Here is a 27,104-nt window from a genome sequence, read left to right on the forward strand (position 1 = left end):
TTGAATTCAGTTTTCTTAGTTTTTAATATTTCTTAGTTTTAGCACTTGAGTTTTTTTATTTATTAATGAAAACTACTTTTAATTGTTTTGGTTAACAAGAACAACACTGCTTGGTGTGTAGTGAGTTCATAATAATGGTTTATTTAGCTAAACTTATTAAAGAACAAATGATTGCTGCAGAAAGAAATGACATTCGTATAATGCTCAAATCAATATGCCACTAAGGATCATACAAACTGGAGTAAAGCTGTGGTATTTCAAACCACTGAATCAAATCAAAATGTGACCAAGACCAACTGAAGATGTAGAATTATTGCCTGTCATTTTAACAAAATTATATTTGCATTAGTACACGGTGGCAAACAAATCACACTGAAAGTGTTGCCAAGAATCATATGCACCCTTAGAAGTTATTGAGGTAACTGCTTATTACACGACTGACAAAAGACAAACAACAGGACAAGACTGGGAATAAAACAAAAGGACAAACAGTAGATATGTAAGACAAATGCTACATTTTAATGAGCAATTACATGATGGAGCCTTTGGGAACAGAAGAGTGAACAGGATACAGTCATAAATGATGTTACAAATCTACAGGTGTGGGGTGGGGGCAGGGGGGACATCACAAACAAATGACTGATAGAGCTATGGTACAATACATCATATTTACATACACAAAAAATACAGCTTTTAAGCTTACCATTTATACAAAAAATATTCTGTCTCATGCAAATATGTAACTTTTTGGTTTGTCCAAGAGGATTCCAGCTCATAAACTGAATAGACGTTGAGACAGATTTGACATCACTGAATACAATTTTCCTTTTTAATAGGAGAACAACTTAAGGCAGCAGAGAAAGAGATGGCCCTTTGCGAGACATCTGTGGTATTGTTTTGTTGTTGTTTTTTCAGGGAATAGGGCTGTCCCGACATGTCAGTGAGGAGAGAAATCAGCATCGATTCTGATCATCATCCATCACTAGTACCATAAACGCCCAAATTGCATAAAAGTCTGTTCAAAATTGATGGCTCAGTGGCAGATAAAAAAGCGAGTCAAAACACAAGTGTCATGCAGTAAATTTCATCATAATTAAGATAATAAATAATTCAGACACACAAGAGGATGGGGGCGAAATTGACATTAACAAAATGTGCTATAACTCACACATTCAGATAAAATTTAAAAAAAACTAACCAACGGTGGCTTTGCTCTGATACCCCCAACTGGTGCTACCCCAAATAACTGGTGAATAAAATAAAGGTGTCCCCTATTAAGGTTTGTAACTGCCATATCTAGGGGGGGCTGGTTAGAATTCAATATATGTGATGAAGCATTGCCACACAAAAATGTGATCAGTTAAACCTATTAAATTGATATGAGCTTGTAATGGGTTTTTAAAATCAATGCAGAAATAAATCCTGAAACCGAGATGTCTGTCTTTGACCTCAAGATATGGAGATGGGAACTGAGAGTATATGTACCAACAAATGTAACCGTTATGGGGCATCTAGTCAAATGCCATCTCTTGGCTTTTCCTCACGCAGCGGGCGACTTTCCTCTTGAACTCACCGTTGGGGTCCTCTCTCCATTCTTTCTGCAAGCCAAGCACAAATGTAAAGGTTTTAGTCATTGATTCAGAAGAACAAAAACATGAATTGGCATTCACTGCCCATTTTACTTGAGTGACATTTCAGAGCGAAATTAGAAAGAAGAGAAGGAATTTATCCACTGGCATTTTTAAAGAGGCCTTCCAGTCAGGATGAAGAAACTGAAATTGTAATGCTGCTTTTTTTTAATCCATCCTTTTATGCTATTAAAGGGATAGTAAATCAAAAATGAATATTTTATCATATTTACAAATATTTCCACATTAACATATTTACCCTCGTGTTCCAAACCTGTATGAGTTAATACTGTTACGGTTAACTATACTTTTCAAGTATAGTTACTTTAGACTATTTTTATCTGGGAAACTTTTACTTCACCACATTCCAAAGCATAATATCATCATCCTTTTTAGTCCACTATGTTCCTTAAAAAAAACATTGGTCCTTGTTATTACGAACTGAAGAAAATGCCACCCCTTCTGACACACAAGATCAAATTCAGAATTCAGATTCATAAACGAGATAATTCTTTCCAATGAACCTGCTGAATTGCTTCACAAATAACACTGAACAATTCATTTGTGAATCGGACAGGTCGTATTGCAGCTATCCTTGAGCCAACGACTCACCGATTCAATGAACCAAGCTTGAAACTTGTGAGTAACCGATGGTGTCAAAAGAAAGTTATTAATGAATTAAATTGCTTAATGAATTGTCACTTAAATATTTAGGTCATGACTCAGCGATTTACCCCTGTACAAGGTAGGCGATCATAGCTAAAATAACATTAATAATGACCATGCAAATGACATAAATCTAGTATGTTTGCATAGTGTTAATCTTATAATGTTAACACGTTTTGCCCCAAGTGGCATCTATACATTTATATTTTTTGTTCTATTTGTCACTACATTTACATAAATAATGTTTTTCCCCCTCATTTCTAAAATAGTATATGGTATATTATTTAACTTGTTGCAACAATTAAATGATCAGCAACATAAACTGATATTATAGTATATTACATTTAATAGTAAGTGTTGGTAATGAAATAACATTTTTGCTCATTTGCAATATACAGTGGGGCAAATAAGTATTTAGTCAGCCACCAATTGTGCAAGTTCTCCCACTTAAAAAGATGAGAGAGGCCTGTAATTTTCATCATAGGTACACTTGAGACAGAAAAAAATCCAGAAAGTATGATTTTTAAAGGATTTATGTGCAAATAATGCTGGAAAATAAGTATTTGGTCACTTTTCTTCTTAAGTGGGAGAACTTTATGACTAAATAATTTTTTGCCCCACTGTATAGTAAATGTCTGCCTAGTGCTGACTAGAATATAGGGTTAATTGATCACTACTTTTTTTACTTTTAATACTTAAGTACATTACAAATCAAGTAATTGTGTAATTATTTTACTGGAATACTACTTTAATTGTACTTCCTCTGTACTTCCATTCAAGAACTCTTGATTTTTGTACTTCGTCCACCATTGGTTTCATGACAACTTTAAATGTGACATTTTTCGAGTGAAACAATTATTATATTAATTTGTGTTAAATTACTACGTTATCTATTTGCCAGTGTTCTAGAATGGTTGTAAAAGCAAGTAATTTCATAAGCTAAGCAAGTTAATACATTTACATGAAATGTGAATCATTCTGATTAAAGAAAAACAATGGCTGAATCCAAAATAGCCCCCATACCCTCAAATAGTCCAAAATTTAAAGGGACAGCCATTTTTAGAGGTGTCCAAAACCATAGTGGACGTTATCGAGTGCTCCGCAATAACGGGGGTACAGCCGATCTACCCTCAACACCTGGCTGAATTCACACACTCGTTTTCATTCACTCCTTCAAGTGAACTGTATTAGTGGACTAACATAGAGAATAGAGAATGAGAATTTAGCAGGCGAATTCGGATTCAGACAGTTGTTTTCTTCAATGAAAAAAGTGCTTGATGAATTGCATAATAAAACCAGGAATATTTAAAAAACAAAGTAAGTTAATAGGGTCAATTTTGAGTTTACAGAGACTGCTATTATAAAACGTGATTCAGTTATCAAAAATCACTAAACTTACAGCTGCATCCACATTGGCTGGCGAGTCACCATTAGGGTCAGCTAACATGGAGATCACACTAATCATGATGGTCTCTACGGTGTGGATGGGCAGCCAACGCTCCTCTGGCTTCTCATAGCCAAATTTGTCCTCTCCTGGCTCATGTAGGATTGAAATGCACACATCTCCGTTCTTCGCAACTAGTTAGAGATGAAGAATAATATCAGTGTCAGCTGCTGTAGGGGTTTTCACCAAAACTGACAGGCACTCACCATTAGGATGCCAAATCTCCGTAATAAACTTCATCTTAGGAGGTCGGAGTGGGTAATCATGAGGGAAAATGAGATGCGCCTTAAAAAACCCTCCTTCGCTATGAATCAAAAACAGAAAAGGTGAGTAAATGGTTTTGATTGAAGAGGTTTGACTTGATTAGTCAATTGGCCACACTCACAGCTAAATCCAAGCAGCACGTGGCTGGTAACAGGATGGATTACTCACAACAATGTGTCTTGAGGGCCGATCACAACAACCTCCCACTGATAGATATCATCATCATCAATCAGACCAGCAGAAAAACCTTCCACTGGGTTCTTGTTGAGCTCTGTAAGATGTAGAACAGCATTTTTTAAAAGACGCATGCATATGCATATGCGTGTGTGTGTGTGTGTGTGTGTGTGTGTGTGTGTGTGTGTGTGTGTGTGTGTGTGTGTGTGAGAGCCTGTTTATGTGGTTTATGAGGACACAAATTTGTATAACTACATGGGTATTACACTGGTATTACACTATAAAACATATCAAATGTCCTCATAATTCAAATGGCCTTAAAAACATACTAAATAATGTTTTTTTGAGAAAGTAAAAATGCAGAATGTTTCCTGTGATGGGTAGGTTTAGGGGCAGGGGCAGTGTAAGGGGATAGAAAATACGGTTTGTACGGTATAAAAACAATTACGCCTATGGAGAGTCCCTGTAAACCACATAGACCAACATATGTGTGTGTGTGTGTGTGTGTGTGTGTGTGTGTGTGTGTGTGTGTGTGTGTGTGTGTGTGTGTGTGTGTGTGTATCAGCCAATATTGGATATTAGATTACATTTTCAGTCATCTAATGCTTTGATACGTTTTTAATATATAGAAATAAAGAAGTAAAGCTTGATCTAAATATCATGTACTAATATGCATGTAATTGTATTTAATAAAAACAAAATATATGTGTTGGTGTTGTTTCTTTTTTGGCAGGCCAATAATTTGTATACTGCATACTAACACGTGTCAACTGAGACTGTTAACTTACAGGCTACAGTTAAATGTATACCAACCATTACCATTATTTTAAAATATATACAATTATTTGTTTACAGCAAGGTTATTTTCCTAAATACAGTGTATAAGCTTTGTGTTCAACATGTTTATACCTCACCAACTTATTCAGCTAGCATGCTAGCCAAACCTTCTGACCTTATTACTTTACAAGTGAAAATACGAAGACCATAATCTCTTGCATACACACCGATATAGTTGGTTTCACTATACACTATGATATTTTGTTTAAAAGTACAGACAGTGTGAATAAGGAAAAGTAAATATGCCAGAATTAAGATGACATGTACTAAAGACGCTAACAGTTAGCCACCTACCTGCTAGCTGTTTTCGCAGAAGCAGGGCCGATTGCTCCGTCATTTTATTTCAACTACTGTTAACAAAATAAATACTTTCGCCAACGAAGAAAGAACGAGGTAGCGTTAAAGTCACCGAAACACTGGAAGTCAAAGTTGTTCGACACACAGCTCTTGGACAGTGTTTATTGAGCTCTTACTCCACATGCGCAGGGAACTGATACATGTTATACTGGCACTGACCTCAAGGCTGTGTGTCTAATAGGTACGTTACCTGCTTACTACAGCAGTATTAGGCATCTTTTTTAGTTATAAGGGTCACACTGCTGACGCCTATGTAGTTAGCTCACTAGGTTTTGAGACACAGCCACAGGGTCCCAGACACACTTTTGTTGTTTCAATTGTTGTTTTTTGTTGTCAATCTTCCGCTGAAAATGTGTGATATATTTTCTCATTAAGAGAAGCCGTCAATCGTGGTTATCAAATGTTTTCATTTAAAAGCTAGAAACTGAACATGATATTTTCATATTGTATTATATACTATCATATGATATGATAGTATATATATATATATATATATATATATATATATATATATATATATATATATATATATATATATATATATATATATATATACTATCATATCATATGATAGTATATAATACAATATGAAAATATATGTGCAACATTCTGATTATTGTTTAAGTTTATTTTTTAAAATATGTATTTTATTTATTTACAATACAAATGAAAAACATTTAATAGTATACGATTCATATACTATTAAATGTTTTTCATTTCCATAGTTAGAAATAATAGAGATTTTTATTTTTGATTTTGATTTTATTATTTTTTTGCTTAAAATGCTTAAAAAGGGAAAAATACATACAGGTAATTTTCGGCTAATTAAGCCATTATCCTGCATTATCTGTTTACAAAAATTTTCAATAACCCTAAATCACAACTCAATGCAATGCACATGTGAAAAAATAAATTCGCAAAATGCCTTATTTGTGATTCAGAGTGGTGGACGGTGAATGTTAGTTGCCGTTTACTGTGTGCTATTACAATTGAAATACACTAGATGGCAGTGTCTGCTTGAAAATTTTCTTAAAACATCCCTAATATTAGCAACACCGTAGAATACATTTTGTTTTAGTTTGGCTGGAATGTAGTTACTAATACATAATAAAGTTATAATATGCACATTTATAATGATCAAATACCTGTCAACAACACCAAACTTGAACTGCCTTTAGATCAGCCTGAATCTTGTAAATCTGAATGGGTTCACAAAGTCTGGCCCATCCTGTATCTTGAGAGCTTTACAGTTCTCCTGACATGCCAGAATCTAACATTTGCTTTTTTACAGAACCATAAAAGGCAAACATTTGGCTTCCAGCCCAGAGACTGATACCAAACATAGACTGAATATGGGAAAGAGTTGTTAGCAAATACATTCCACATCCGTGAAACTCAAACAAGGGGATGGTTTTCTGAATAAACAACCATGCTCAGGTGACAAAAAGGCGACTTTGTGTACTCTTCCTGGCGGGTTTTCTCAAGAGGGCACAGAGCAATGAGAGCTTTGAGCAATGGTTTACCTCATGCTCAGATCTGTGTGTCGCACTCCATGGTTACCATAGATTTGTCATGTGCCTTATCTTTTGTTGATATGTTTAGCATGCAAATGTCACCCCACTGTATTACACAGAGAAAAAACGCTACACTGAACACAGCGTAATCCTACGGAAACATCTGACTCTTCTCATGAACTGTGGGATGCCTTATTACTGATTCAAACAATCCCAAAACACCCAACAGAACACAATTCGGATATCTCAACTAAACCTCCAGTAAAATTGTAAGATAGGCTTGGAACACGTTACAGATCCATAAAGTTCATCTACAGGTCAGGGTCAAACAAATTGACACTTCATTGCACAGCATTGAGATGCTGACCGAGCTGTTCTTTCTCTCTCAAGCCTGCTGCAATTAAAGTGTCAGTCAAGAGGTGTGTGATAAATTGGCTATTACTGGCTCATCTGACCTTTCAGTGAATGGAATTACAATACAAAACTGAACATCTTTTCTTCGATCCTTTATAAAGCTTGCTGTGGGTGTTGTTGTAGCAGTTTGTGCCTTATACGTTCACAGTGTGTATTCACAGATTTATTTTAACTGTTGGGGCATCAAAACCTTAGCGTAAATACATTTTTATCATTTTGTATAACATGAAATGCCATGAAATTATGAGTATAACTACTCAAATGTATGTTTTTTTTTTTGGCCTGGAAATCACCATTTGAAAATTCCCTATACAACAGATAATATAATTTATATTTTGATATAATATAATACTTTAAATGGTAATGTATAGTTTGAACTTTACCAGAATAATACAGAATACATCTTGGAGGTTGAAGTTTCAAAACAGTGTCAGTCAGGGTAAATCACTTCAGAGACCTCAACAGATGGGCTATGAATCTGAGCTGTATGATTATGCTGATTGCCTTTTTTAGACATGTCTGTCTACATAAGCCCAATCAACTTTTAAATAGGGATATCAGCGTACAGTAATGTTTTTGTGTTTTTATCTATAAATGATCAAAAGAGCTTTCAGAATGGGAAACAATAAGAAAATGTTTGTTGCAACCTTATATTCCACAAAGACATTTGACTATGAGATCGACGTATAAACAAGCAACATGGAAAGCACCATTTCATATCTCCATGACAACCCATCTGTGGCAAAACTAATTTAGCTGTTACATATCTTTTTATCTGAGCCTGTAGGGTTGCAAAATGGCTGCAGACCCAGGGTCCATGGCAATCTTATGATGTCGTTTCATTTCTCCTTTCCATTAGTGAGACAGTGTGTGGTGAGTGGCCTTGTTCAAATATATCAACATTTGAACCAGAAAACAAGGACCTGCAAAGGATAAGTTGTGTTGTTTTTGTTGTTGTAACTCATCTGTCATTCTTTAGTTAAACTACATAACAGGTTTTTGTTTGTTTGTTTGTGTGTGTGTGTGTGTGTGTGTGTGTGTGTGTGTGTGTGTGTGTGTGTGTGTGTGTGTGTGTGTGTGTGTGTGTGTGTGTGTGTGTGTGTGTGTGTGTGTGTGTGTGTGTGTGTGTGTGTGTGTGTGTGTGTGTGTGTGTGATTTGATAGCATTCGTTGATAGCATTTGTAATTGGGATTAACTATAGTTAATCCCAATTACAAATGCTATCAATGAATGCTTGATTTATAAAAATGTTGAAAACATCTTGATTTTATAAAAATGTTAAAAAAAAGATAAAAATGTTCTGCTTGATTTACTTAAAAAATATGATGAATTTTTTTGCATCATTTTATTATGTAGATCAAACAAGACTAGTATTTGTACAAACGACTTAATTTTTCTATCTGTTAAACATAATTTGCACATAAAGTAAACTTAAGTTTAGCATTTCTCTAGTCCGTTTTTTGAGTCCGTTTTTTGAGTGTGATCTACATAACTTTACGAGTTCTAAATATATATACATTGGTATACCAATGTGGGAACATTGAAGAGTCACATTCAGGAATAACCTTTATTTCTTATAGTATGAATAAATGTTGCAGAACGAATTGTCATACTTTCACTCTGGTGAATGTTTCTCAAGAAAATTGTATTTCTGAAAGCCAAAAGCCAACAGTTTTAATATAAAAACACACATGTACACACACACATGTATATATTTAAGAAATATTTGGAAATATTTGCACATATATCTATATACTATGTGGGTGTCATTTATATTATATATATATATATATATATATATATATATATATATATATATATATATATATATATATATATATATATATATATATAGCAGGCTCTCTCTCTCTCTCTCTCTCTCTATATATATATATATATATATGTATAATTAGGCTATTATGTTTTATGTATAATTTGAATACACACGTTGGAACAACTTGAGGGTGAAATTATGCCTTATAAAAATATAAAGATATTAAAAACAATAACTAATAAAAATGAAGAAAAAAAAACACAACAAACTTAAACCTGTAACTAAAATTAAAATGAAAACAGAAAATGTAAAAAAAAAAATAAAAAAAAAAAAATAAAAAAACGGTCGGGTTGAATGAGTCATCGACATTCACTGTCGCCACCTACCGGCGTAATCTGCAGAATGGTGCACTGAACGAGTGAGTGAATGAAACTTTTTGATGAGTCCCTGCCTGGCATGAATCAAAACCCATGCCGTTTCTAGAATGTGCATTCTAGGGGAATGTCTTTGCTACGCTACACCCTTCTTCATCTGTAGTGACGTCTGCCAAAGCAAAGAGGGTCAGCTGATCCACACTGACGTGACGAAGAAAAGTCAAAGGAAGGAACGGGATTTCCGGAGTCCGCGCAGCCAATGAACGCATTCCACATGCGGACAGCGAGAGCTTTGCATGCGGATCAGGAGAGCGGCGGAGCGGAGACACGCGATTGGTGCTGATGGTGGTAGAGCTGTGAACACTGGCTGCGGTTTAAGGGAACGAGCCAAGGATTGATCCGAAATACTATTTTGACGTTATTTAACACATCATAAGGACACCAGGACTCCCAGCAGGCATCGACAAAATTCAAGATCAAGAACAACCAGCGAGTTCACGATGTCTGTTGCGTAATTTTTGGTTGAATTAGTCCGGGTTGAGTAACTTTCCTTCAAATTAAACGCCCAAACTAAAAAGTTAAAATTTGCGATCATCGCTTTCTGTGTATATAAATTAACTACGGTTGTTTTTGGATCAAGTTTTTTCGTGAATCCGAAGGTCTTGGGAGTCAAGACTGAAGGCTTTTGAAGACGTCCGTGTTTGGGGGGGTTGAGAGTCCGTTCATAATCAGCGTGTCCGTCCGTCCACGATGGAGAACGCACATACGAAAACCGTGGAGGAAGTTTACAGCTATTTCTCCGTGAACGAGAGCACTGGGCTCGGCCTGGAGCAAGTGAAGAGGCAGCGGGAGAAATGGGGACCGAACGGTGAGTGAGCAAACGTGGCCCGGCTAATGCTAACATGAGTGACTGGGATTGGCAGTGTACTAAAAAGCAAATAGGTTTAGGTGATGTCGCAATGTTGATCGAGCGCAAGACGATTGTTAGGCCCGTACAAGAGCGGGCGCACATGCGGCGATATTCATTTCATCAGCCGGCATGTGTCCGAAATGAAGGCGCGTGACGTCACTGCTGCTCGCCACCGGCAGCAAGTAGTCTTGGCCAGAAACCAGTTTTTTTTTTTTACTTTTTTTTTTTATAATAAATTGGTGTTAACGTTAATATTGTATTTTGCTTTAAAGCCTAAATGATGCAAAAGATTAATAATAATTTTTTACAGTACTTGAACTTTCAGGATCTAATATTTTCTTTTCTCTCACCATGCTGTGAATCTCTGGCTGCCCCACAGAATTGCCTGCGGAAGAGGGTAATTCGTTCTCATCAATTCTGTTAATGCCTCTTTTTATGCACTTCACCCCATGGTCTTTATAATCATGTATTCACATGCTTATTTTTCAGGAAAATCACTGTGGGAGTTAGTGATGGAGCAATTTGAGGATCTTTTAGTGAGGATTCTACTCCTGGCAGCTTGCATATCTTTTGTAAGTACCTCAAATCAGTATTATTTTGAATACAGTATCCTTTTAGCTTTCTGTATGATTAGTTTCACCCAGTTATCTGGATTAGATAAGGCTAGATTATCATATTCTAGATAAGGCTAGATAACAGATCATATTCAACTTTATCAATGAGTACAATGAAGTTAGCAGCTAGCTAGAAGAGCTTTTAGGCAAATCTTGTTATTAATAATTATAGAATTATTTCACCCAATAATGAAAAAAATAGGGAGTTACAGTCCTTCCACTCCTGTCTTTCCTTCACAAAGAGATCATAAAGCTAATCAATATGAATTGAGCAGTTTAGTCCAAAATTTCTGATCACGCTCAATTCATATTTATTAGTTTTATGATTATGATTTTGCGTGGACTGTCAATGGAGGGATAGAAAGCTTAGTGTGTAATAGTGTTTCGAAGGTGATCGAAAGTCTTACAGGTTCGGAATGACATGAGGGAGAGTAAATGACTGATGGTTTGTGAGTTTGTATGTTTCTTCTCAAATGAGAAAAAAGAAGCTTTGGCTGTCACCAAGCGACATGTAAACTAAACCGGTCAGGAACAACATGCATTAGTGGACAGCAACAGAATTTCCCTCACCACTTACCCAAAAAGAAAACCCAACATTTTCTGTAAGCATCGTAACTAAGCCTAAGTTGATCGTAGAGAAAGTTGGTGGAAGTTGTTCTACGATGAACTTATTCTTACGATGCTTTAGGTAAAAGCAGCACTGGTTTTGAACTGGGCCAGCACTCAAATATAATGATATACCATCTAAAAAACTGAAGTGCAAATGGCAAATCTGCAAGCATTATCAAGCTTAATCCTAACTTTGTATATTTTAAAAAGTGTGTGTACATGTAAATTTTGTTGTTTTGTTTTAATGGTATTGTTTTATGTCCTTGTAGAATAGGATTTTTTTTAGATGTGTAATTTTTTTTTTGGTTCATTGAAAAAAATGAAGACTTAAATATTAGTCTGCCTGACATGTTAAAAACTGAGACGCAGTGGGTAATGAGGACCATGCTGAAGGTGTCTGAATGCTTTTTAAATGCTCTACATGATATTTTGATCATGTTACAATATGCTGTCATCAGGCTACAAGGCGATGATGTACGGTGGTTCACTCGAGTGGTTCATTTATGCTGTCTGGAATCTTTAACGCATGTCTGTTTGGATAATGTTTCACCGCAGGAATGGGAGGCATGGTGCAAGTCCGATAGTGCTTAGAGAGCTCTCGCTAAGAACATGGTCCGGAGGTTAGGTTACTGCTTTGAACTGACTTAATCATCCACTTCCTCTGTTTGGATCTGTGGGTTTTGCTGAAAAATCATTGTTTGTTGCATCAACATTGAGTATTATTATTATTATAACATGCTTGTTTACATGACAAATATATTAAAAAAGGGGGTGGGGGGAGATGTTTCTCAAATGCTGTTCACTTCTCTTATTGGCTGCTCATCATCTTATCTGGCGACTAGTGTTGTGATATTGCACAAGCCTTACCGCCAACGTGGAAGGTTGTTGCCCCTGAATTGGTCCTGTGTATTGTTCGAGATCTGTCTTGGGCCTCATTTACACCTGGCTATAGTATATACCAGTCTAAATGGGGTCCAAACAATCTTGTGCTTTCATGCCGTCACAAACCTCTCATAGGGATGCATTAACTTGCTCTTACACTCACCGTTGTTATTCCCACAAGGCAAGGGTGTTTATTCAATCAGAACAGTGCATGTGCATCCCATCAGGACTAAGCACAGCAACTGGAATTTACAACTACAGCAGTTTCTACAAGGGCCTCTTATAATTGAAGTTGAAATGATTTTGAGTGGCATCTCATTTAATGGTCTGAATTTTAAGCAAGATGAAGCCATTGTGCTTTGTACCCTTTAACACCCAGAAGTCATAATTTTACCAGAAATAGCATTTCATTTGGGTATTTTGTTATATGTTTAAGATGATTAAGTTGTTTGTAGTATGACCTACAATATTGTTATATAGTGTATGTGTGTGTGTGTATGTATGTATATATATATATATATATATATATATATATATATATATATATATATATATATATATATATATATATATGTGTATATGTGTATGTATGTATGTATATATATGTTCTGTAATTTTGCGATTGTTTAAAAATGTTTTTGGAAATAAATCTATGCTCTCCATTTGTTTGATCAAAACTACACTAAAACAGTAATTTTATGAAATATTACAATTAAAAAAAGTGTTCTACTCAAAAATGATTAAAAAGCAAAACAACTAATTCCATTAGTATCTGTGCTGCTTAATTTTTTTCTGGAAATGTGATCAATTTCAGGATTCCTCGATGAATAGAAAGTTGAAAAGAACAGCATTAAGTTGAAATGGAAATCTTTTGTAACATAAATGTCTTTACTATCAGTTTAAAATAAAATCAATTTAGTGCCTACTCACACAGAAAAACAATGACACACTTTTTAATAATAGTATATTATATTTATCTGCAATAGTGTATTAATTATATAAGTTTCTGTAAAATGTTTCATAAAAACATGCTTGTCGTTGATCTAAATTGGTTATTGGTTAAGCTTTTATCAGACGCGCATCTGTGTTTAGCCTATTCGTTAAGAAGACTGTCTTTTGTGAACTAGTAGCTTAGGTACGCATTGAATCAATAATATAATGGCAAAAAGCCTCAAAGGAAACCTGTAATACAATATCAGGGATTTAATTGAACAGAAAACTTGTCCTGACAGACCCTCTGGGGGAAAAAAATACACAAAAAATCCAAAGTGCATAGGGAATATAAAGCTTGTTGCCCCACTAGAATATGTGGGTTGGTGTTAAAATAATCTCTTTAGTGTTATGCACTGTCTGTACATTGAATGTTTGCTAAGTATATAACGTACATTTTTGCCCAGGTGTTACGATGTTCTCGAATAGGCCAGTGAGCACTTTTGTGTTGCTCAGGTAGGCTTAAGCCCATGGAGTCTAGATTGATGAAAGCTGGTCTGTCTTAATTGGTTCATATTACATAAAGGACTCAGCGCTTCAGCGTTCACTCGACCCTGTCTGGAAAGTGTCAGCATGCCTGTAAATTCACATGGCTGGCTTGTTAAGTACTTTGTCTCTGTCGTGCCACTTAGAAGCGGAATGCATTAAATATAGTCATTCTTGTGCAGTTGCTGACGACAGTCTGTTTTGACACCTGGCACACAGCCACAACTCCCGTCAAGACATAGAGACATGCTCTGGTACAGAAAAAAAATGTAAAAACATGATGCTCTAAAATGTTTATTAGGTGTCTTCATTGGAAAAATTCTGTGTTATACATTCATTTGATGATTGTTATTTTTAAACATCAAATTGTAATTAAGAAGTATTTGTTTGTTCTGTTTTTCTTTTATAGGTACTGGCTTGGTTTGAAGAGGGAGAGGAGACCATTACAGCGTTTGTGGAGCCTTTTGTAATATTGCTAATTCTTATAGCCAACGCCATCGTAGGTGTCTGGCAGGTAAGTTTGGACTCCTTTTTTCAGCTTTGCCTTCTTTTATACTTTATTTCTGAACAACATAAACACCAAGTGGATATGCAATAGATTTTTGCATATGGACGTGCCCTGACAGATTTATGAGCGGTAATCTTTGAGAGACGCACTTTAATGTTGTATGATAGCAAAATTGTTGTTCAACTGCTCATAAGTTTGGGGTCAATAAGATTTATTTTTTGTTTAGAAAGAAATTTTATTCAGTGAGGACCAGTCTATCAATAGTGACTGTAAAGACGTTTATATGGTCCCCAAAAAATCTGTCAGTTAAATGTTTGTTTTCAGTGTTTTCTTTTTTCTAAATTGTGAGAAAATTACTATTTGAATCTGCATCGCTATTTGTACTCGTTGTGAATACACAGGCCACAAGAAGTAATTAGGTGGTTGTGTTTTTTTTTCATTCTTGGATCACTTTTACTCTTTTACATGCTAGCTGGCAACATAGGATTCCATTCATTATGCTAAGCTAAGCTAGCGGCAACCCTGCCAAACTAAAACAATGCATGCACTGAGACAAAAATGCATTTGCCCACATATCTAACTGTCTATCTTTAACTGTTATTCCCTTAACTAAGACGAGTTGAGACATACCTCGCTTGTCTCAGTGAGTGCACTTAATTGCTCTGACGCGTGGTGACGATCTGATAGCATTTAGCTTAGGCTGCTAAGCCCAGTTCATTCATTAGGTACTAAACAGAGATCAAGTTATAAGCAACCAAACACCTCCACGTTTTCCCTATTTAAATACAGTTACGCAAGTAACGTCATGTCATATTTTAAACACTTAAATGTATCTAATATGATAAACAGAGCTGCGTTACCTCATACTCATGACTGGAAATTGCGCTGGCGTCCCATCATGAAAGTCCCACTGCTTGCGAGCCGTGTGTTTGCGCTTCAATCACTCCAGCGGCTTTGCTCGGCTCCCTCAACAATCAGTCCTGCTCTGCTTCATACTACACTAACGTTAATAATTAATTAATTAATTTGATTTTAAAATACTGTAAAATAATTGCTTCCATTTTAATTTATTACTGATTTTACTGTAGTTAAGTATTCATAATGAGCATTAAAGCTTTACATCTACTGTCCTCCAGTACCAGCTGTTTCTGACAGCCGTTTTCCGCTGATAGTTTGCTTGTAACAGGGCCTAGCGTTTAAGTTACTTTTAAACACTTTTATATTACGAATGCAGTTTCTTTCAGAGTGTAGTTAGCCTTGTTATGAAAATGAAAACATGTGGCCGTTTTTTCCCTGCCCTTTTCTAAAGATAGTCCTGCTGTCCCAGGGGATTCCAGAATAGAGCCAAGACCCTATTTTCTCCAGCACCTCTCAGCGGCCCTGAAACCCATGTCCCAGATTTCTCTCTATCATTTTATTTTGGTCTCCATTCAGTACCCAGACTGCCTGAGAATCCTCAGCCTTGTCTCCTCCTAGTAGTTTTCTACTTCTTCAAAATGGTCTCCTTAAAGGGCAAAGCAGCAGCACAATGTTGAATGCCTTGGGCTATAGTTTTGCAGATAATGCTGTATATAAATGGAGAGATTTCTATGGCCCTATGAAATCACAACTGAGTCCAGGCTTTAGAGCCTTTGGTAGCTCTAAGTTATATATATAATAGATGGTGTGTTGTGTTCTTATCTTTTGCAGATACACGCAATTTAATTTATTAAATGCATTTTTCTTTTTGAAAAGCTAAAATAAAATGTATCATGGTTTCCACAATAATATTAATCAACACAACTGTTTAATTTATTATAAGAATAAATCACTAATTTATAATAAGAATGAATCATTAGAATAATGATTTCTGAAGGATCATGTGACATGAGAAATGAGTAAAGGGCTGGCTGCCAAAAGATCATCTTATCTGTCATATGAATACATTTATATATTATAATAGAATAGTTATTTTAAATTGTAATATGTCACAGTATTATTGTTTTTACTTAAACATTTTAAAATCAAATTTGCCTTGAGCATGAGACATCATATTCATCATATATTGTCTTTGGACCGTTTTGGTTCACAAGTGGCCTACAAGTGTTCCCATTACAATTCCTCATGGCTCATACCCACTTTTTTTGGTGAATTGCATCTCTGGTGGCAGGTGTGACGTGAGAGGCAAGAGGACTAATTATCCTCTGGTTCATTCGGCCACTTTTTCAATCAGAGAGGAGAGTAGCAGTTGCTAGCCCAGGGCAAACTTAATTTCAGAGAGCACCGTTCCATGCACCAGCTTTAGTAGATTTACAGGCCCATTAAACATCTACGGGAAATAACTGAGTCTGTTTTTCCGCATCCAATACACACTGAAGTATGATGGTGCTATACACTACTGTTAATTTTTGGGGTCAGTCTATAAATAAATAATAGTTTTTTTTTAAAGATATTAAAAGGGTGGTTCCATGTTTTTTTCTAGGCTTGGTTGTGGTTATGGTGCGCAGTATAACATGTCTTAATATTTTTTATTTTTGTTTATTTTTTATTTTTACATATTTTTCCTATATTTTACTTATTATACTTATATTTTATTCCACACTTCTGTCTCCATTGTCATTTGAACAGCTCATTTGCCTCCTGCTTCTATGAAGCCCATCTCTCCGAAAAACGCAATGGTCTTAGATTGGTTAGATGGCCAAATGTAGTTTCATGTATTTTTATTGGCTGAAGTGCCAAGCACAGGTTTTCCGGAAACACCACAGCCCATACCATTACGGATAGAAGTTCAGTCTGGTCAGTGTTTATGTTAATAGCAAGGGTTTATGATGTCACCAACCCGGTAAGAAGCTTGTTGTAGTCCAAACCGGCCTTTTTTGTAGACAATAAACTGCCATAACTTTAAAAGACAATAAAAATGCTCTGTTTGCATTGAACTTTCAGCGCGGTAACTTTGCAGATACTTTTTATGCTCAAGCAGCAACATTACCCACTAACTAAAGTTAAAAAAGTGAAATCACATGCAACCACCCCTTTAATATTTAGCAAGAAAAAAGGATGCATTAAATTGTTTAAAAGTGACAGTGAAACCCTTACTTTTGAGGCCTGTTTCAATTAACACTATTTTGGCGGAAGTTGCATCTTTATGTTCAGTAGCTGGTATCAGATCATATATACATGATGCCAAATAGGTCATTACAAAATCACGTTCTTAATATCAAATGAAGATCCTCTTCTGTGCTCCTCATGCCAATGTCAGGTATCTCTTAAATATATATATTACGTTTTTAATAATGAAGGCCGAGTTGTGCTTGCGAACTGGTGAACGGCGGTCTTTCGATTCAGCTTTGACCGCGACTCTGGAAGACTTGGAGTTAAGCTTTTCTCTGAGAAAAGAACGGCACTGAAGTCATTCTTAAGAAGGAAAGATGTGTTCTGAGTTTTGCCGACCGGATACGGCGACAGTTTAATCTTTCACCTAGCTCTGCTTCACCTTCATTGCTCTGGTTGGTTGTAGCGCTATCCAATTGCGTGCACACCGTGCAGAGGGAGTTTGAAAGACAACTGTTTATCCCGCTCCTCAGATTGAGCCCTGTCAATGGTGAGTTTCTTGATGTGGGTCTGGCTTGTCAAGCTTACTTGTTTGAGCACTTACTATATAAATGAAATGCGTTTCATCAATTATTGCACTGACTTTGTTTTGGCAATTGTTTTAATTTAAATCTACATTTTGGCAGAGGACATTCTGTTGAATTGACTCCATGCTTAAAAGTATTTTTTGGGGGGCGATATGCTCTGCTTCCATGATGTTTGAATCAAAAGACAGAGTCAGATTGGCCTTCCTCCTTTCAGTTCTGCTAATGAGAATTGCAAGGCCTCTTGGTCCAAACAGTGCGAGTCTATTTGACTTTCCACCCTCTCATCATTAATGTAATGTACAGGAGTCATCAACATTTTTTATGTGTCTGAAATATCATCTATGAACCTTGGTGGTTAGAACAAGCATTTTGCGAGGCCGGACTGATTTTAGTGTGATACACCTTACTGCATGGTGCCTGACTAGAAACTCTAGCAGAACTTAATATCAGTATTTTATTCAAAGACTTGCTTGTTAGTCTTCCATTGAAAAGCAGTGCTGATTTGCCTTTTGTGGCATATGTATTTATAGTTTATTGCCTTAAATGTCCTCGTGACCACAACCCATCCCCCTTCATTTGTCTGGGTCCGGACATGAAACTGGTTTTTCGCCTTTAGGCATGCCAGTTTTGTTTGTTTGACATAAGACTTTTTGTTCCCATCGTGCATGAGGAACCACAAGTGCGTTGCCAAATGCTGTGCCAAGCAGGCTACCACTATTAGGAAGTGTGTCCCTTGGGATTAATTGTGCTGAATGCAAAAGGTCACTCTAAACACAGCATTTAACTTCAGAATAAGAAGGTCAGTTTCGCTTCTGTTGTATCTGATATGGTACCTCAGTCATCCAAGACAAAAATGATCTTAGTGAGAAGAGCAACTTTAGCCCTGGATTGTCTTATCTCTAGGATGTGCTATTGAATATTTAGTTAGTTTACATATGAAAATGTTGAGATAATAATTATTATTATTATTTGTTTGTAGTAGCTTTTTAATAATAACGTAGTCCTAGTTCTCAGCTCCATTTAAAGGGTTAGTTAACCCAAAAATGACATTTCTGTCATTAATTACTCTCCATGTCGTTCCAAACCTGTAAAAAAACCTTAATTCATCTTCAGAAGTACACAAATGAAGATATTTCTGAAATCCGAGAGCTCTTGGACCCCTCCATAGCCAGCAATTTAATGAACACTTTCAAGGCCCAGAAAGGTAGGAAAGACATTGTTAAAATAGTCCATGAGACTCCATTTCATGTAGCGACAAGAATACTTATGTGCAAAAAACGAACGAAAATATAGATTTTATTCAACAATCTCTTCTAGCCTGTGTCGGACTCTTACGCCGGCTTCACATCGCACATGCAAGCAGTGCGTGTGGAGAGCGGGATCAGCTGAACCGTGGCTTGTGTAGTGCAGTTCGTCCATTCTGGCACATTTTATGCTGTTTTCCTGAGACCCCTGTATGTCTCATTTGATTTATGATGGGCAGCATATATCTGCGGCAAATGCGACCGTGTTCCTCTCGGTCCCCAACACATCAATATAACATGCTCTATATAGGTAGTTTGCATGATAAAAGTAACTATAAAATCAAGATACCGTTGTTGTATCGAAGTTGTTTTCGTGTATTTTATTCATTTTTGCACAGTGCTTAATGTCATATTGTGATTGTGAAACACATGGAACACTTCACTACATGATTTTATGGTGAAATTTGTTATTTTTCATGTTCACAATCCACTGTAGCTTTAACTCAGCGTGAGCAGCGCAGCAAAAATGCTGCTTCTGCTCTCCTCCTGCGACGCGCTGCCGCGGCGTTCAATGTGAATTCTCTAATCTGTGAACATGGCTGCCAAAAAAAACACTCTGCATATGCTCTGCTAACATATTATATATGCCTAACGCTGTTGATGCAGTGTGAACAGAGCTGCACTTCCAGAACGGCGGGTCACCATTGGCCGATGCTGTTCACGTAAACGCCATGAGTCGTTCTGCCATAGAACGAGCGTAAGCCGCTAGAAGAAATTGTTGCATTAAAGTCGTTATTTTTGTTATTATTTGTTATTATCGTATATATTTTTTTATTTTATTTGTTCTAAAAAATATTCTTGTAGCTTGGTAGCATTTAAAGGGATAGTTCACCCAAAAATTCTGTCATCATTTACTCACCCTCATTTTGTTCCAAACCTGTATGAATTTCTTTCTTTTTCTGAACGCAAAAGATGATATTTTGAAGAATGTTTGTAACAAGCAGATAGAACAACCATTCACTTCCAAAGTAGGGAAAAAATACAATAGTAGTGGATTGTTGCTCTATCTGCTTTGTTACAAACATTTTTCAAAATATCTTTTGTGTTCAGAAAAAGAAAGAAATTCATACAGGTTTGGAACAACATGACGGTGAGTAAATAATGACAGAATTAAAATTTTTGGGTGAACTATCCCTTTAAGGTTGAACCACTGGAGTCACATAGACGATTTTAATGATGTCTTTGCTACCTTTCTGGACCTTCGAAGTGTTCATTAAATTGAATTGTCTATGGAAGGAATTTTATCAGAAATATCTTCATTTGTGTTTTGAAGATAAATAAAGGTGTTGCAGGTTTGGAACAACATTTTTACAAGGGAGATTAATTAATGACAGAATATTTTTTTTGAACACAAACCCACATATTCTATAGCATAAATATGCTCCTAGATCCCTATTTTTTCAGATTATTGACTTGTTTTTTTATTTATGTATGGTGTGTATGTATGTATTGATATGATGGCCCTCTAAATACAATGATCCAATTGTGAAATATGGTATATTATTTAGATATTTTTCTCTGAACTTTTCTGTGGACCCCTTGCAGCCCCAGTTCCATAAAGTTCTGGTTTAAAGGTTTAATGCCTGTTACAGTGTCCCAGAAATATGAAAATGTCATGTTCTGTTTGCAGGAGAGGAACGCTGAAAATGCCATCGAGGCCCTCAAGGAATACGAGCCTGAGATGGGCAAGGTCTATCGCCAGGACAGGAAGACTGTGCAGAGGATCAAAGCCAGGGACATTGTACCTGGGGACATTGTGGAAGTTGCGGGTAAGAATGACTATTCAAAAATTCGGCTCGTAAATGGTGAATTCTTACCAGCAGAGTAAACTAATCTGCAACAGGTGTAAAGCAGCCAGTGCCATCATCCAGATGGCACGGCCGCTGTGTGAACAGGTTGGTTTCCCACTGGTTTAGGCTTACAGTGACACTCTCTCTGAACCTTTGTGTGTGTTCACACGGTTGCCACGGGAGGGATCGTGTTTCGCAGTAAAGACCTACTAGAGAGTACTACAAATTATAGCTCTTCTGGTGCTTTAAGAAAACGCAGCACATTAACTAATTGCTCTGTCGAGTTTTCTTTGCCACAAATTCAATTCATTTAAATGCATATCATCACTTTGTATTGCTTGAGAAATGAGAGCTAATGTTACGTTTTTGTACGTGTTCTCTGTGCTTTTTGTGAAACTCAATTACTGCACTTTGCTCTTTTTTTTTTTATTTAAACAGGAAGTTGAGTTGGTACATATTAGACTTATAACTTTTTTTTGTATGTATGGAAATTTGAAAGTCTTTCAAAAATATACTGTGTTTATACACACACTACCATTTAAAAGGGTAAGATTATTTTTGTTGATAGAAATCTCTTCTCACCAAGGCTGCATTTATTTTATATAAAATGCAGTAATGGTAATATTGTGAAATATTGTAACAATTTAACATAACTTTTCTAGTTTAATACATTTTAAGTTGTAATTTATTCCTGTGATGTCAAAGCTGTCACATGATTTCTTATTATCAATGTTGACATTTTTTTCTGGATTATTTGGTGAATGGAAAGTTTGTAAACGCATTTATTTAAAATAGAAATAGAAATTACATTATAAATGTATTTTACTGTCACTTTTGATCAATTCAATGCATACTTGCGGAGTCATTTCTTTTAAAAGAAACTAAATATATAACCAAGATTTGTTTATAATTTAAGGCACTTTCAAAATCATTGAGTCATTATTTGTTTGGAAATGGAAATCTATTATCAGTTTACTTGCTACTTTTTATATTCAAAGGTGGAATGAGACCGTTTAGTTGGAGGGAATGTTCTCATTCCAGAGGGTATTTTATTGTGTAATGCAAGATGAGTCATAATTTTTCTTGAAGAGAATGACTGTAAAAGTCATGTACTTTGTAAATCGGTCAACTTTAGAGTTTGATTTTCTGCGTGGGTTCATCTGAATGGGGACTATCAGGAGTGCCCCTTGCTCTATATTGCATCACTTAACGCCACGTCTCCTTTACTCACTGGACTAGATCACTAGATGCTTCCTTATTGCCTCAGTGTTTTATACAATCAATGGCTGCTAGATCTTTTCAGCTAGTGTGAAAATGGCAGTCCGCTGTGACTTAACAAAACACTTTATCATAAGTGTCCTTAACATATTTACATTTTTGGCTCTGGGCCGGCACACTCTGTTTGCATTGTGTGCATGAGTAACCTTTTTATTACCTTGTGTGTCCGTGCTGGGCTTGATGAGATGTGTGCTCACCAGCTTCAGGTGGAGTTAGATAGCTTAGTCATGATGAGATGAAAAAGGCAGCACTGAGAGGTGAGCCACATGGTACAGCAGAGCCTCCAAAAGCAGGATGGGGATTGGAGGAGCCAGTGTTTTTGCGGTTCTGACTAATTCTCTGTGGTAATGTGAACAGGTGAGTGTACCTGTTACGTAACCTGCGAGGGGTGCCTAAACAGACGGGTCCTGCTAAATTAAACGTTCCACTTAAAATGCAACTGTGTGGGTGATGGAGGATTGTTCTAAGGGATGATATTATGGGAATAGGAAGATTATTTTGCACTAGCTGAAACAACAAAAAAAACTAGGCAGCTGCTAAAATGAATCTGTTTGAAGCCTAATTTATTTCCCATATAATAACAACTTTTAGAATATGTATCTTTATTTTTACTTGGAAGTTAATATTTTAAAGTATACATCACATGTTAATTTCAAAATGGTCATAACTAAAAAATGCCTCAAGGTTAAGTTGCGACCAGAATAATGGCTCTGAACGATTCACTGAGGAAGTCTTGATTCAAACGGCTGAATCACAAGGGAATTCAAGGGCCATTTCACAGATCTTTTTGACTGACTCATTAAAAAGCACCAGTTTGAGACTTTCTTTTCCTCAGATAAGACACCACTGCTCACTGCGTTCATGGTTGAAAGCAGAAGCACTGTTGCGTCTAACCTGTATGCAGGTCCCCCGATTGTTGGTGATTGTGGCTATTAGGGCTGGGTAAAAAAAATAATTCTCGATTTGAATCGATTCTCCATTTTTACGAACCAATATTGATTCTTAAATCCCAAGAACTCGATTAGTCATTGTGTTTTTTAGTTGGTGGATGTGATGGGCTGTACAATTTTCAGTTTATTCAATAAATCACAATAAGCTTTTTTACTTATGACCCAAAATTATTATATTCAAAATATGTCCACTTTATTACAAAATTTAAAGAATAAACCGTTTTGGGGCAGTTTAATGTGTCATGAAGTATCACTCCAGAAGCTGCAACACGCAGCTCACGTGATCATCTCATCTGCTTTAATGTTAGTTGCAGTTTAAAATAAACATGAATGAACATCTCTGAAGTATATTAAAAGATACAGTACATCTTACCGAAATCGGAATCATGTCTCATGTAATCGCTGTTTCAACCGCAGAAAAAAATGTCATGTAACGTCACTTTTACCTCAGAAAAATCATATTCATTGGCCATAAACTCTATAGTCAGCTAGAAAAAAAATGCACAAAAGATGAATGTGCACAATCATTATCATTTTAAGGTTCATCAATATTTAATGCACGTTTGGATAAATCCATCAAGTTTTTATAACAGCCACCATTTAAATGTTTATATTTCAAAAAAAGTAATTGGAGTAGAAACATTATTATGGAATTGTAAAGTTAGTATTATAACCTAATTATTATAAAAACTTTCAGTGTAATTTAAGTGTTTGTGTAGAAATCAGCTAATTTTAACCCCTAATATCATAGCAACTGACTCATGTATAGTTTACAGTATTAATTGAGAGAATTGGTTTTCCTTAAATTTGCCATGCATGCCATACCTGAGATATCCAAATAAATGATCAATATTGAATCGAAAGCTTGTGACTTGAAATTGAGTCATGAAATGTGTCAGTACCCAGCCCTAGTGGCTATATTTTAAATTATTGCATTGACACATTTGCACCAAAGGAACAGTTTTAGTTTAGTTGCAGCCAGGAGCCTCACTTGCATTCATTTTAGTTTAAACCAGTTACCATACTTAAATCTGAAGCACTTTAAGAGGAAAAAGGGGAACTTTAAGATGGGAAAAGTCCTCTCCAGTTTTACGCGGTGGGTGTGGAGGTGATGTTGATTGGTTTAGCTAGTGCAGTTAGGTGACTCAGGACAACAGTGTTTCATTTGTTGCTGCAGTCAGAGACTGAGAGAGAAGGAACTGCATCCCTTTTTGTCTGGTGAAGGACAGGGAGGTCATAGAGGGGTCTCATTCTTTAAAACTCCTATATAGGAAGGATAATGCTGGGTAAATGGATTTAGGTTAACCCTTTTGCATAGAGGAAAACTGTTGCGGGAAGACTGTGGTGAAGGACAACAAAGAGCGACTGCGGGGGAAAGTCTTGTGAGTGGAATGTTAATTGTCCGTCTAGAGGCTGCAGCTGTGCAACCTTGCCATCGAGCGAGGAGCGACCCCAGAGCTCACAGCTGATCGCATGCGAATCTTCAGCATCCACCACGTGCATCCTCCAGCCTCTGCTGGGAGTTCGACGAACTGCCCTTCAGCAGATGGCGCAGTGATGTTTGAAAAGCGATGGTCCCCTGCTCCCTGATGAGGTCTGCATGACGTATCTTTAATCAAACCCGCAGGGTTTGGAATGTGACGCAACCACATGACGCAGGGAAATAAAAATGCATACACGCACTTTAAAAGTTACCTTATAGCCAAAGAGAGACAATTTTTCTGTCATTTAAATGCTTTAGTTTTGGCCGTCAGATCAGTTTTGAGAAGTCAGACCACCTTGTACACTACCCTTTTTTTTATTAATACTTTTATTCAGCAAGGACTTTTTATTCATCATTGTATTGTATCAATCTTGAGCACCAAATCAGCATAGAAGGATAATGTGACCCTAAAGACTGGAGTAATGCTGAAAATTCAGCTTTGTCGTCACAGGAATAACTTCATCCCTTGGTCGCGTTACCTTCTCAGTGGCTAAATTGGTTAAATAACAATAGATTGCTTGTACATTTATATATTTGCATTTTCCCCCTACCTCATCTCTTAAGGAGGTGAGTCATAATCTCTAGTCGTTGTAGCTGCTTTTGTTTCCCTTCACTCTCTTGCAGGGCTTTGCTGAAGATGACAGCCTCTCACATCTCTACTTTATTACCTCTTGTCTTTCATTTATCTGCCGGCTGATAGCATGTAAAGTGATGCCATCGTGAAACATCTGATCTTTTGGGCCGTTGGGCCATCTCCTGTCATCTGCAGACCAACGGCGGTAATTGACCGCTCAGCTGTGCGCATCTCTTTCAAAAGACTGTAAAAGCTCCTTGTTGCCGAGCACTGCTGCTAATGCTAAACTGATTTTCTCGAGTCTTCAGATGTCTTCCATTATGACTACTTTTTTAGCAGTTTTGTTTTGAGGAAAACGTCTTGAGGGAGTTCCTGTTTCATTATTATAATTATAAATGGGAATGCTAGAAGATAGATTTCTTCAGGTATTACACTGCAAAAAATAACTTCTTAATGAGTTTTAATTGGTTATTTTTTGGTTATTTCCAATTAAAATATATCTGAGGCTATGTTCAGACTGCAAGAAAAGAAATATCCAGATAGGGTTTTAAGGGACATGTCTGCTGTGAGACTTCATTGAAAACCCCCACTGTTGTGATTGGCTGACATCTTTGCATTTGCAATGAGTATTAGATTATGTGGCGGAGGGGGCGTGGTTTAGTGAGCAGCACTGCCAGTCCAAAGAGAGAGCTGGAGAAAGATTGCTGAGAAAGTGTTGTTGTGAGCGTGAGTTTTTGTTTGTATCTGAGAGCTCTGAATAAACACAAGTCCCAGTCATGCCGACCCTTATTCTATGAACTTTGCAACGTTATTTCTCTCACAATGCTTTCACCACAATTAACAGCAAACACGACATCGACATGAGTACAGTAAGAGCTTAACTGTGTGCAGCTTAAGTGTCATTCATTTTAACAGCAGTTTAGACAAGTGCACTACAGATATACATGTGATTGACAGATCGGAACATTATAAAGTGTGTTCTTTGATCGCTCTGTAGTTTAATAATTTCTTTTTTTAACCACATTTGGAGGTGGTTTGTAATATGATTCTTTACAGATCCGTCTCACAAATTGTCTTTCTCTTAACGCAACACTCAACTTGTAATTTGGCTGGATTTGTGGCTCAGTGGTTCATCTAGGTTGTCTACAAACCGGAAGATTAATGGTTCGATCCCCGGTTCCACCTGACTAAGTGTAGAGGTGTCCATGAGTAAGACACCCCAGCTGCACCCGACGAGCTGGATGGCGCCTTGCATGGCTGACACGGCTGTCGGCGTATGAATGAATGAGTGCTTGAATGAGGCAAAATGTAAAGCACGATAGCCATGGGTCTGTTGAAAGCGCTATATAAATGCAGTCCTTTTACCATAAAAAGGGAACGTTTTTCTTTAGTATTTTCCCCACACAGACAACAACGTTGTTAATGTGAACCCTTCTCACACGGATCTACAGAAAAACTGTTTGTTTCTTGTGCATGCCAGGCCCCAGTAGTTGGCGATGTCAATTTGTAAAGGAAAAACTACAGGCCTATAGACTGAACACATTATACGCATACATGTGAAGTCACCATTTTCTCAAATTGTAGTTAACACCAAGAAAATAACTAGGCTAGACAGTAAATAGACTAGTTGCAAGAGGATGCTGGGGGATGGAGACAAATGTAG

At 36.6% G+C, this 27,104-nt stretch overlaps 2 protein-coding genes across 2 annotated transcripts in view; one reads left to right on the plus strand and one right to left on the minus strand.

The window, feature by feature from the left end:
* Positions 1-498: 498 nt before the first annotated feature.
* Positions 499-5,560, minus strand: ube2g1b (ubiquitin-conjugating enzyme E2G 1b (UBC7 homolog, yeast)). The gene is made up of 5 exons (XM_067423841.1): positions 5,308-5,560; positions 4,171-4,273; positions 3,945-4,042; positions 3,694-3,872; positions 499-1,598 (listed from the first exon to the last, which is right to left on the minus strand). The coding sequence occupies exons 1-5, from the start codon at positions 5,348-5,350 to the stop codon at positions 1,512-1,514; spliced, it is 510 nt and encodes a 169-aa protein (XP_067279942.1). The 5' UTR covers positions 5,351-5,560; the 3' UTR covers positions 499-1,511.
* Positions 5,561-9,653: 4,093 nt separating this feature from the next.
* Positions 9,654-27,104, plus strand: part of atp2a2b (ATPase sarcoplasmic/endoplasmic reticulum Ca2+ transporting 2b) — a 44,325-nt gene continuing 26,874 nt past the window's right edge. The window contains exons 1-5 of the mRNA XM_067424613.1: positions 9,654-10,314; positions 10,736-10,753; positions 10,846-10,928; positions 14,347-14,451; positions 20,997-21,135. Coding sequence (XP_067280714.1) covers positions 10,197-10,314; positions 10,736-10,753; positions 10,846-10,928; positions 14,347-14,451; positions 20,997-21,135 — 463 coding nt within the window. The 5' untranslated portion in view covers positions 9,654-10,196. The remainder of the gene's footprint in view (positions 10,315-10,735; positions 10,754-10,845; positions 10,929-14,346; positions 14,452-20,996; positions 21,136-27,104) is intronic.

This window comes from Pseudorasbora parva, chromosome 18, assembly GCF_024679245.1.
Source record: "Pseudorasbora parva isolate DD20220531a chromosome 18, ASM2467924v1, whole genome shotgun sequence".
In the NCBI taxonomy this organism is placed as follows: domain Eukaryota; kingdom Metazoa; phylum Chordata; class Actinopteri; order Cypriniformes; family Gobionidae; genus Pseudorasbora; species Pseudorasbora parva.

What these genes read in the sequence shown, in the direction of transcription:
- ube2g1b (XM_067423841.1), bottom strand. Translation starts at nt 5,350, where the DNA reads ATGACGGAGCAATCGGCCCTGCTTCTGCGAAAACAGCTAGCAG. An exon ending in TCTGCGAAAACAGCTAGCAG is followed by an intron (nt 4,274 to 5,307) that starts GTAGGTGGCTAA and finishes TACATCTTACAG; the next exon opens with AGCTCAACAAGAACCCAGTG. An exon ending in CAGCCAATGTGGATGCAGCT is followed by an intron (nt 1,599 to 3,693) that starts GTAAGTTTAGTG and finishes CTTGGCTTGCAG; the next exon opens with AAAGAATGGAGAGAGGACCC.